This window comes from Trypanosoma conorhini (genome assembly GCF_003719485.1).
Source record: "Trypanosoma conorhini strain 025E chromosome Unknown Tco_14.4_contig_00232, whole genome shotgun sequence".
Taxonomy (NCBI): Eukaryota; Euglenozoa; class Kinetoplastea; order Trypanosomatida; family Trypanosomatidae; genus Trypanosoma; species Trypanosoma conorhini.
Window position 1 is genome coordinate 1 of NW_021704319.1, and position 9,036 is coordinate 9,036.

General features: G+C 60.5%; 6 protein-coding genes across 6 annotated transcripts, besides 1 other annotated feature; all 6 read left to right on the forward strand.

The window, feature by feature from the left end:
- Positions 1-564: 564 nt before the first annotated feature.
- Positions 565-873, forward strand: Tco025E_04501 (uncharacterized protein; the record flags this gene model as incomplete). Its single annotated transcript, XM_029371411.1, has 1 exon — positions 565-873. One exon carries the CDS (start codon positions 565-567, stop codon positions 871-873), a length of 309 nt encoding a protein of 102 aa, XP_029228469.1.
- A 130-nt stretch (positions 874-1,003) lies between these two features.
- Tco025E_04502 (ribosome biogenesis protein YTM1) lies at positions 1,004-2,371 on the forward strand (the record flags this gene model as incomplete). The annotated part of the gene is made up of 1 exon (XM_029371412.1): positions 1,004-2,371. One exon carries the CDS (start codon positions 1,004-1,006, stop codon positions 2,369-2,371), a length of 1,368 nt encoding a protein of 455 aa, XP_029228470.1.
- Positions 2,372-2,749: 378 nt separating this feature from the next.
- On the forward strand, positions 2,750-4,258 carry Tco025E_04503 (uncharacterized protein; the record flags this gene model as incomplete). Its single annotated transcript, XM_029371413.1, has 1 exon — positions 2,750-4,258. The coding sequence occupies one exon, from the start codon at positions 2,750-2,752 to the stop codon at positions 4,256-4,258; it is 1,509 nt and encodes a 502-aa protein (XP_029228471.1).
- Positions 4,259-4,662: 404 nt separating this feature from the next.
- Tco025E_04504 (putative nucleolar protein) lies at positions 4,663-6,303 on the forward strand (the record flags this gene model as incomplete). Its single annotated transcript, XM_029371414.1, has 1 exon — positions 4,663-6,303. One exon carries the CDS (start codon positions 4,663-4,665, stop codon positions 6,301-6,303), a length of 1,641 nt encoding a protein of 546 aa, XP_029228472.1.
- Positions 6,304-6,615: 312 nt separating this feature from the next.
- On the forward strand, positions 6,616-7,104 carry Tco025E_04505 (uncharacterized protein; the record flags this gene model as incomplete). The annotated part of the gene is made up of 1 exon (XM_029371415.1): positions 6,616-7,104. One exon carries the CDS (start codon positions 6,616-6,618, stop codon positions 7,102-7,104), a length of 489 nt encoding a protein of 162 aa, XP_029228473.1.
- Positions 7,105-7,264: 160 nt separating this feature from the next.
- Tco025E_04506 (uncharacterized protein) lies at positions 7,265-8,737 on the forward strand (the record flags this gene model as incomplete). Its single annotated transcript, XM_029371416.1, has 1 exon — positions 7,265-8,737. The coding sequence occupies one exon, from the start codon at positions 7,265-7,267 to the stop codon at positions 8,735-8,737; it is 1,473 nt and encodes a 490-aa protein (XP_029228474.1).
- Positions 8,738-8,794: 57 nt separating this feature from the next.
- Positions 8,795-8,823: a microsatellite.
- The last annotated feature ends 213 nt before the right edge of the window (positions 8,824-9,036 follow it).

The window sequence follows — 9,036 nt, forward strand, 5'->3', positions numbered from 1 at the left end:
TACGGTCGGCATTACTCACGCGGCACCCTCAGCCGAGCGCCCTCAGCTGCAGCACAGACGGTTTCCTGGGAAGGGGAGGAAACGGTTAACACCATCCACGTTCGTCGCCCCGTGTAAATGCGGCCTGCCTCGTTTGTGGAGCCTCACGCGGCGACGGTGCGGGCGTCGGTGGGGCGGCCCTCGTGCCTTCCCACCCGCCGTTTAACTAAATTATTTTTCGGGCGGCCTCATCCTGCGCGCCCCCTCTTTATGTATTTATTGCGGAGCTGTGCGAAGGGTCACGCGCGGAGGCGAGCCCACATGAACCAGTGGACGATTTGTTCTTTTGATTTTTTCCTTGTTTTCTGCACGCATCACCTGCCCTGTTTCCCCTGCGACGGCGCGTTGGGAGCCGGCGGGCGCAGCTCTGTCCACCCGCCGCTGGCGCCCTCAACGCGGCGGTCCCGGTGGTTGCGGGGCCCCTGCGGACTGCCGCTCCGCGAGCTCCCGAGGTGCCGTTCGCAATAAAGCGCCTGCGTGTATCAAATGTTTTTCTTCTACGCGACAGGAATAAATTTCGTTAGAATGCGCACTTCTGGCCGCAATGGGCTGAATTACTTTTTTTATCGTGGCTTCTCGTCTCTATGTGGGGCGAAATTAGAAGGCTCCGCCACGAGGGCGTATTTTCCCTCCTTAGCAGCTTTTTTTTCCTTTTCTGCTTTCCTGGCTCTGCACGCGTCGTGTGGGCCGTGCATGCCGCGTGGCGGGGACGAGGTCTCTGTTCAGCGCGGTGTGCCCTCCCCGCCGGGCTGCGGTGCGGCGTTTGGTGTTAGTGATGGTGGAGTGCCATTGCCTTGTGGCCTTGGAGTGGGCGAATTTGCGTCTGAGGCATAACGTCGTTGTCTTTGTTTTGGGTCTTCTCTTGCTGGCTTTTTGTGCGTTATTTGCTCTTCTTGTTTTCTTCTGCAGCTTTTTTTTTTAGGTTTGCGGTGCGGTGGGCGGCAGCTGTGGCAGTTGTGTCGGGATGCTGCACGGGGCTGAGTCGCAGGGGGCGGCGGGCGTGGCGCAGCACGAGAGCGCACAGGGCGGGCATGTCATGGTGACATTTTTCACCACAAGTTATCCAAAGTCGATGCCGGAGCAGTCCTACGCCGTGCCGCTGGACACGCTTCCGGAGGGCCTGAACACGCTGCTGCAGAGCGTTCTCGAGGAGGAGGGCCAAATGTTCGATTTCCTTTTCAATGAGGAGTACATTGCAACTTCGTTGCAAAAATTTCTCGCTCGCCGAGGCATTAGCTACGAGGAGCTGCTCAACATCGAGTACACCCCGGCGCTGCAGGCCAAGGAGGGATCGCTGCTTCCGCACGATGACTGGGTAAGTAGTGTGCGGGCACCTTTTCCGGGCTGCGCGGAGTTGCTGCTCACCGGGTCGTACGACCACTGCGTGCGTCTTTGGGACGGGGAGAACTGCGTTGCCCTCGGCACCTACCACAAGGAATGCGTGAAGGAGGTCTGCCTGCACCCTGTGCGACCCACGGCGCCCTCGACGGACGCAAAGGCGTCAGCGCGGAAACGTCAGCGGGCGGTGGCGGTGGAGGACTTCATGTGTGCAAGCTGCAGCAAGGACGGCAGCGTTGTGGCTTGGCGGTTTGACAGCAGCCTGGCCCAACTCAAGCCACTGGGGGTGGTGAAGCCGCATGTCGACGGCGTGGACTCCGTCGACGTCTCACCGGGGCGTGGGGAGTACGTGGCAAGCGCTTCTTGGGACGGCACCGTCAAGGTGTTTGAGTGGTCTCAGCTGCTGGACGCAGACACCCCGGCCGCGTCAAAGGCGCCGCTTGTCGCCTTCACCGACCACACGCGGCCTGTTCTCTCCTGTCGCTTCTCCGCAACGAACGGGCCTGCGCTGTTGTACTCCGCCGGCCTCGATGGGGCTGTAAAGTCCCTCAGCGTCGAGCAGGCCGTCCTCCTTTCGAACCACGAAGGCGACCACCCCATCCAAGGAATCGCCGTGAAGCCCGCGGGGGGCGGGGGCGACCTCATCGTCGCCGCCTGCACTGACAATCGCGCCCGACTCTACGACACGCGTGCGAAGCAAGTTGTGAAGAGCTTCAGCGGTCATCGGCAGTGGCTGTACGCGGCGACGTGGCTGTGGCGGCGCGAGGAGGGGGAGCAGGGAGGGGCACACCTCTTCGCCACCGCCAGCGAGGACAGCACCGTCCGCGTGTGGGATCTCCGCTCCTCCACCGCCGCCCTCCTCACGCTGGACAGCATGCACACCGACGGCGTGCTGGACGTCACGTACGTTGGCGGATCACAAATTGCGTCGGGGGGCAAAGACAACAAGACAAAGAGCTTCTCATTATCTAAAGGCGACGATGGCGTGGGTTAACCGCTCACCTGCAGTGTGGCTCCCCTCCCCCCACGATTAAGAATTATAACCCGCAGGAAACCCAAAAACTGCAGTACATGAACTGAAGTCTAAGAGGAGCTTCTGTCCCCAGGACCGACGTCTATTTTTCACTCTTTGGTTTCCTTTTTTGTTTTCGTTTATTCCACACACTAATTTACGGCTTTCGCACTTTTTGTTTTTGTTTTTCGCCATCCTTCTTCCGCTGACACTGCTGAAGATTTCCGCACCGTGCCTTGCTGTTGTGCGCTGGGGCCTCTCTCATCCCTGCGTTTCTCCGTGGTGGTCTCCCTTCCTCTTTCTTTCCCTCTCTCCCCTCCGTTGTGGATTCCTTCTGCAGTAAGCTGCTGCAGGGAGCGTATGGAGGATGATCTGTTCCTTCTGGTTGATAGCGACGGCGACGGCGCGGTCACCTTGGATGCCACCGCGCAGTACTTTGAACGCCACGGCCTCCTGCCGGACAAGGCCTCCGCGCTGAAAGAAGAGGAGACGCCTCTCATGGCATTCAAGCAGGCACGCATCGACGCGACGACGTTTCGGCGGATGGTCCATCTCTTGTGTGCGCACTGCCGGGTCTCACTTGGCAGCGTCTGGAGCGTGTGCGTGGAGCAGGCGCTCTACTCCGCGTTCTGCGCCTGCGCCTCTGCGCCCGAGATGGTTGTCTCGCGGGGGGCCATGCAGGACGTGGAGCACCGCCTCATGCGGCATGGCGAGACGCGCCCGCCAGATGCGGCGCCGTTTGCGGCGCATACGTTTCCCGAGTTCCTCGACTACGGCGACTTTGTTGAGTTCTTTCTGGTCCGGTGGCCGCACCTGTCGAAGGCGAAGGTGTCGGCGCTGCTGCTGCGGCCGCCCCCCGCCTCGGAGCCACGCCATGGGACGCCTGCCCCGCTGCAGCGGACAGAACACGTTGATGCGGCGGCGGACCGTAACGCCCGGGAGCCGCGTGGCTGCGAGGACGAGCAGGAGGCGCTGCTGAGGTACGCCGCAGGGCTCAAGTCGACGTTGCGCTCCAGGGAGGAGCGGGTTGCGCGGGCCGACGGGCTGGAGGCGCAGAACGCCATTCTCTTGGAGACGTTGGCTGTGGCCAAGGAGGAGCACGCGCAGGCGCAGGGGCAGATTGTGAGGTTGTCGCGCGAAATGGACAAGCTCCGGCGCGAGCTTGAAAAAAAAGCTTTCGACGCCCGCCCGCCGCCTTCGCACGCTGAAGCAGCGTACTGCGTGGGCCCCGTCGGTGACGTCTCGGGCGATGACGCAAGGGCGCTCTCACTCGTCCAACGTCTTTGCCGTAGGCGGGAGCAGGCGGAGCTGGAGAGAGAGCTGCTGCTGCAGGAGCGAGAATCCGAGCTCGAGGTGCGGCACGAGTTCCTTCTCCGTTGGGAGGAGGCGTTGCACAGGGGCGAGAATGCGTTGGTTCAGCGCGAGTTGGAGACCCGCAGGCGCTGGTCCGAGGCCTTCCTGCGCAAGGAACGACAGCTGGAGCGCCTACAGGAGACGTTGGAGCTGAGGCAGCTTGAGGTTGCCGCGCGCGAGGCGGAAGTGAAGAGGCGCCGGTTGGCCCAAATTGAACGGGATCGCGAGGCCGGTGAGTTGTCGCTCGGCGAGAGACGCCGGCGGATGCAGCAGCTGCACCTCATTGAGAAGGAGCTGCGCAAACGTGAGGAAAGAGTGCGCGCGAAGGAGGCGCGTGACCTCCCGCACACCGTGGCCGATGAGGTTCACCATCGTCTGCGGCCGCCCGTGCAGCGGCGCGACGTTGACAAACTGGAACGCTTGCAAGACTCGCAGCAGACGGAGAGCGGGGCCGCAGACGGCTGCGTGTCGTCGCCGTCTAAGCCGCGTTCGTCGTACCTTTCCCTGCTATCGTAGTTATTGTTTCTGCTGGTTGTTTTCAGTTGGCGTGTTGTTGCGCAAGTGTGCAATGGTTGTGCTTCTGCGGCCTGTTTTGCGCTGCAGGCTGCCATCGCGCCCTCGTTGTCTGCCACTGCAGCGTCTTCCGTTGCCGTCGTGGCGCGGCCGATGCATGTGCCGCGTGTGCGCCAGCCTCCCTTGCCCCTTCCCCCAGCATCCACGTGTGTCGGCGTTGCACGGCTGTTGCCCCCCGCCGGCCCATTAGAGCTTTGCCCCCCTTTTTTTTTCCGCCTCATGGCCATTCCTAGTTATTTCCTCTTTTTTTTTCTTTCGTGCCTGTTTTGCCGCTGGAACTTCTTGAGAGTACTGCGGGAAGCCAGAGAAGCTTTTTGTGTCGCTCGTGTGTTCTTCTTCTCGCGTCGATGGGTGCCAAGAAGAAGACGACGGGCCGCGCCGCCGGCAAGAAGCAGGCGGCGGAGCCGGAGGTGGCGAGGGCGCCGACGCCGTCCGACGAGGCGTCGCTTCACGACGAGGAGGCCATTGAATTCGACGATGTGCTTCCCGACGACCACCGCGCAGCGGCGGCGGCGGCGGCGGACGACGGCGACGACGAGGCCATCCACGACGATGACGACTTTGAGGTGAAGGCGGAGAAGTATCGCCGGCGGATGCTCGCCCTCAGCCGCGAGGCCGCGGAGGAGCGTGAGGCGGAGATGCGCACCCGTGCGGTGAGGTCGACCCCGCTGCACGATGCCGAGGAGGCGGCGGAGCAGATGCAGCTGCTGGGCCAGCGGCACACGACGGAGGAGCTGCGGGACCGGGTCCAGGAGACAGTTCGTGTGCTGTCGAAGTTCAAGGATGAGCGCGAGGAGGAGCGGACGCGCGCGGAGTACATGGAACTGCTCCGCTCCGACCTTATGGAGCTATACGAATACAATGAGTTCCTTACGGATGCCATTTTGCTGCTCTTCCCACCGGCCGAGGCTGTGGAGTTTTTCGAGGCGATGGAGAAGCCGCGGCCGACGACCATCCGCGTGAACACGCTGAAGGCCAAACGCCGGGATTTGGCCCAGACGCTGGTGAAGCGCGGCATGAATGTGGAGCCGCTGGAGAAGTGGTCCAAGGTTGGTCTGCAGGTGTTTGAGTCCAATGTTCCAATAGCGGGTACGATCGAGTACCTTGCCGGGCATTACATGCTGCAGTCGGCCGTTTCCTTTTTGCCGGTGATGGCGCTCGCCCCGCAGGAGCAGGAGCGTATTCTCGACATGGCCGCCGCGCCGGGGGGCAAGACAACGTACATTGCCCAACTGATGAAGAACACAGGGGTGCTGTTTGCCAATGACGTGAGCGAGCCCCGCACCAAGTCGTTGAATGCCAACCTGCAGCGTCTTGGGGTGACAAACGCGGTGGTGACGAACTACGACGGCGTCGGCTACGACAAAGTCATGAAGAACTTTGACCGCGTTCTTCTCGACGCTCCCTGCACGGGCAGCGGCATTATCTCGCGCGACAAGAGCATCAAGACCAGCAAGCACTACGAGGACGTCCAGCGGGCCTCGCAGCAGCAGCGATCCCTCCTCCTCTCCGCCATTGACGCGGCGAAGGTGGGCGGCTACGTCGTCTACTCCACCTGCTCGTTCCTCGTGGAGGAGAACGAGGCGGTCGTGGAGTTTGCGGTGCGGCGACGTCACGTGGAGATCGTCGAAATGGGGCTTCCCTTCGGTCGCCCCGGGCTCACAAAGTACCGGCACCACCGCTTTCACGAAAAGATGCAGTGCTCGCGCCGCTTCTTCCCGCACGTGCACAACATGGATGGCTTCTTTGTTTGCAAGCTGAAGAAGTTGTCGGGCGAGCGCGCAGAAGTCCACGACGCCAAGGAGGAGGCGGAGGGGAAACGCAACGGCGTCTCAGGACGTGGGAAGAGCGGAAAGAAGATGCCCAGCAAACGTCCGCGCGACAGCAGCGCAGACGCAGTGGCGAAGGCGCCACCCAAGGCGAGCCGCCTCAGCATCCCTCCAGCGAAGCAAAGGAGCGGAAAGGCGACGAAGCCCCGTAACGCGTAAGAAGCGAAGAGGCAAAGGAGAGAGAATGATGAGGAAATAATTTCTTCCTAACACCTTCCGCCGAGTAATTTTGAACACACCGCCCTCCCGTGCGAGGTGCAAGGCGAAAACACGCCATGGAGGCCACCGTAACGTTTTTCTCCTCCTCCGTTTCGTTCTCTGTACTGCGAGTGTGTGTGTTTTTGTTGTTACCACTTTGGCTTACGTTCTAAACCCCGTCTTTTTCCTTTTTCCTTTTCTTCCTTGCCATTCTGCACTGATCTGTTGCCGCCGCTGCCTTCCCTCCCCGAGAAAGGGCGGGACGAGCAAGGGATGCCGCCCTCTTCCGCAGCCGCCGCTTCCCGTACCTACCTCCAGGATCGGGTCCAGCGGCACTATCTGGAGGTGCTGCCCTCACGCTGGCGTGCCGTCCTCTCCCGGCTGGCAAAAAACACGCAACTGCGGCAGAAGGCTGACGTTGTCGTTGACAATAATCTTCTGTCCGACATACAGGCAGATTTTGACCTCATCCATGCATTGCTGGCGGAGGAACACCGCATCTACCGGGAGGGCGTGACTTGCCTTTGCTCCCCAGCATCCAGCGGAGAAGCCGAAACGCGACGATTGGCCGCTGCTCAACAGCTGATGCAGGGAATGCTCTCTTGCATTGCCATGAAGGAGCTTCTCATTGCACACTGGAAGGGCGCGCTTCTGGACACTTCCCCCAGCACACTGCGTGTCTACTGCCATGCGTGTATTTCCAACCCACACGTGTCCGCGACGAACGTTGAGCGGCTTTTGGCCCTCTACACGCTGCCCTAAGGCTGACATTTCACATTATGGCCTCGCCTTTGTGGTGCCCCCGCATGATGTTGTTTTATCACTTCCCCTACTTCTCCCCCACAGAGGCTTGGCTTTCCTCTCCCCCTCTCTGCCTGTGAGGCTGTTCACCTTCGTTTTTTTTTTGCTCTGAAGTTGCGTAATGGATGCGTCAAACTTGAATGAACTCTTTGTGTTTCTCCTCGACTGCGGCCTTTCCGTCGAGGAGTATGTGCTCGCCCGCCTCGACGACTGCCGGGAGCTGTTGCGCGTTTGGTACCAAATCGCCTTGAAGACGTCCAAAGGTACCATCGTGGCCTCGCTTGCCATATTCTCGCTGGCACTCCTGGTGCTTCTGACCCTTCTGGGCTGCCTTGCGCTCTCGCTTCTGGGCACCGTGGCTGTCCGTCACTACATCCTCTCGCACGCCCCTGGAAATCAGTTGCTGCCTCTCACCTTCAACATCATGCCCTTCGAGACGGAGTTGTGGCGGCTGCGCAGGGTGGACAGCTTTGTGTCGCAAGTGGCAGCTGAGCCACTGCCACTGCCCCCCCACGGCGACGCCAATTCCATCGTGGCAAGGAGGGGAGCTATCGACGCACAGCTGCCCTTCTCCGTTGCGGAGCAGGCGGCCGCGCTGAAAATGTCCCTTGTACAGCAGTACGTGCAAAGTACACTGGCGACAAGCACGCTGCTCATTCCCACATTGGTGGAGAGGGAAGTGTTTCCTCCCGGCGGCGGCGTCTCCATTGAGGCACTCTTCCAGCAGCAGAGGCCAATGTTCAATGCCAGGGGCGTGTATGACGCCAAGGTGCAGCTCGTCTTTCTGAAGGAGGACGTGGGGTGCGACGTTTCTCTGGTGTTGGAATCCGCCGTGCTCTTTTCTGAGGATCCCGATGTCTCTCAGGCACTCAGCGCCTTAGATGTCCTTTTAAAGACGACCACCTCCCTCACCTTCACAACGGGTGAGAAGGAGAAGAGTTGGCTCATGCACTTGATCAGCATGTCGCTTCGCGTTGCCTTCTTTGTGCCGTTGTGGATGTATGAGAACTTCATCGAGTTGCTGCGCCGCGACGTCTTCCCTGCGGTTGATGCCTCAACCGAGGTGGGCGTCGTCGCCGACGTTTACAACGGCTTTGAGCCGCCCCTCGCCTTACAGCCTCGGCTTCGCGCCATCAACTTTACGTTGTACCAGCAGGTGGGGGACACCCTACACCGGGCGCGGCTGCGCCGGATGCACTTCTTCAGCAGCGTTCATCTCACCGGTCTTGCGTACTACTTTTCGACGTACGCTTTCACCAGCTTCATCTGCACGACGCTGCTGCTGTTCGTCTGTTTTTGCGCCACTGCTGTGTGGGTTGCCTTTGCCGCAGGAGCGTTGATCGGGTTTCTCTATCTGCGTCGCACGCGCTCTGTCGCAGAGGCTGTTGGGTCTCCGCCCGACACCGATGAGGAGGAGGAGGACGATGGGAAAAGTTTAGTTGGGGAGAAGCGCCTGTTATTTTCGCATCCCTCCCCCTCTGCCTCGCTGCACGCTGAGAGCTTTGCCTCAGGTTTACAGGGGAGCAGGCGGATGTCGTCGTTTCGCGTCCATGAGCCGAATTCGCCCCTTACAAAAGAAAAGAAGTCCACGTAGGCTCCTTTCATGTCGTGTCTGGGGAAGCGGGAAGAAGGAAACGAAGGGTGTGGGTGGGAGAGAGTGAGAGAGAGGGAGAGAGCGAGGGGCATACGCCGTCATTCGTGTGTGTGTGTGTGCGCGCGCGGCAGTGCGCCTTCGCGCAGTTGCAAAAGCGTGCGGAGGTGGCAGGCCGCCTCTGCAGACGCGTTCATTTTTCTGCTTCACCGAACGAACTTCATGGATGTCGTCTTTTTTACCTCTTTAAACGCACATTATATACATTTACATGTATATATCTCCGTCTCTCTCTGTGTGTG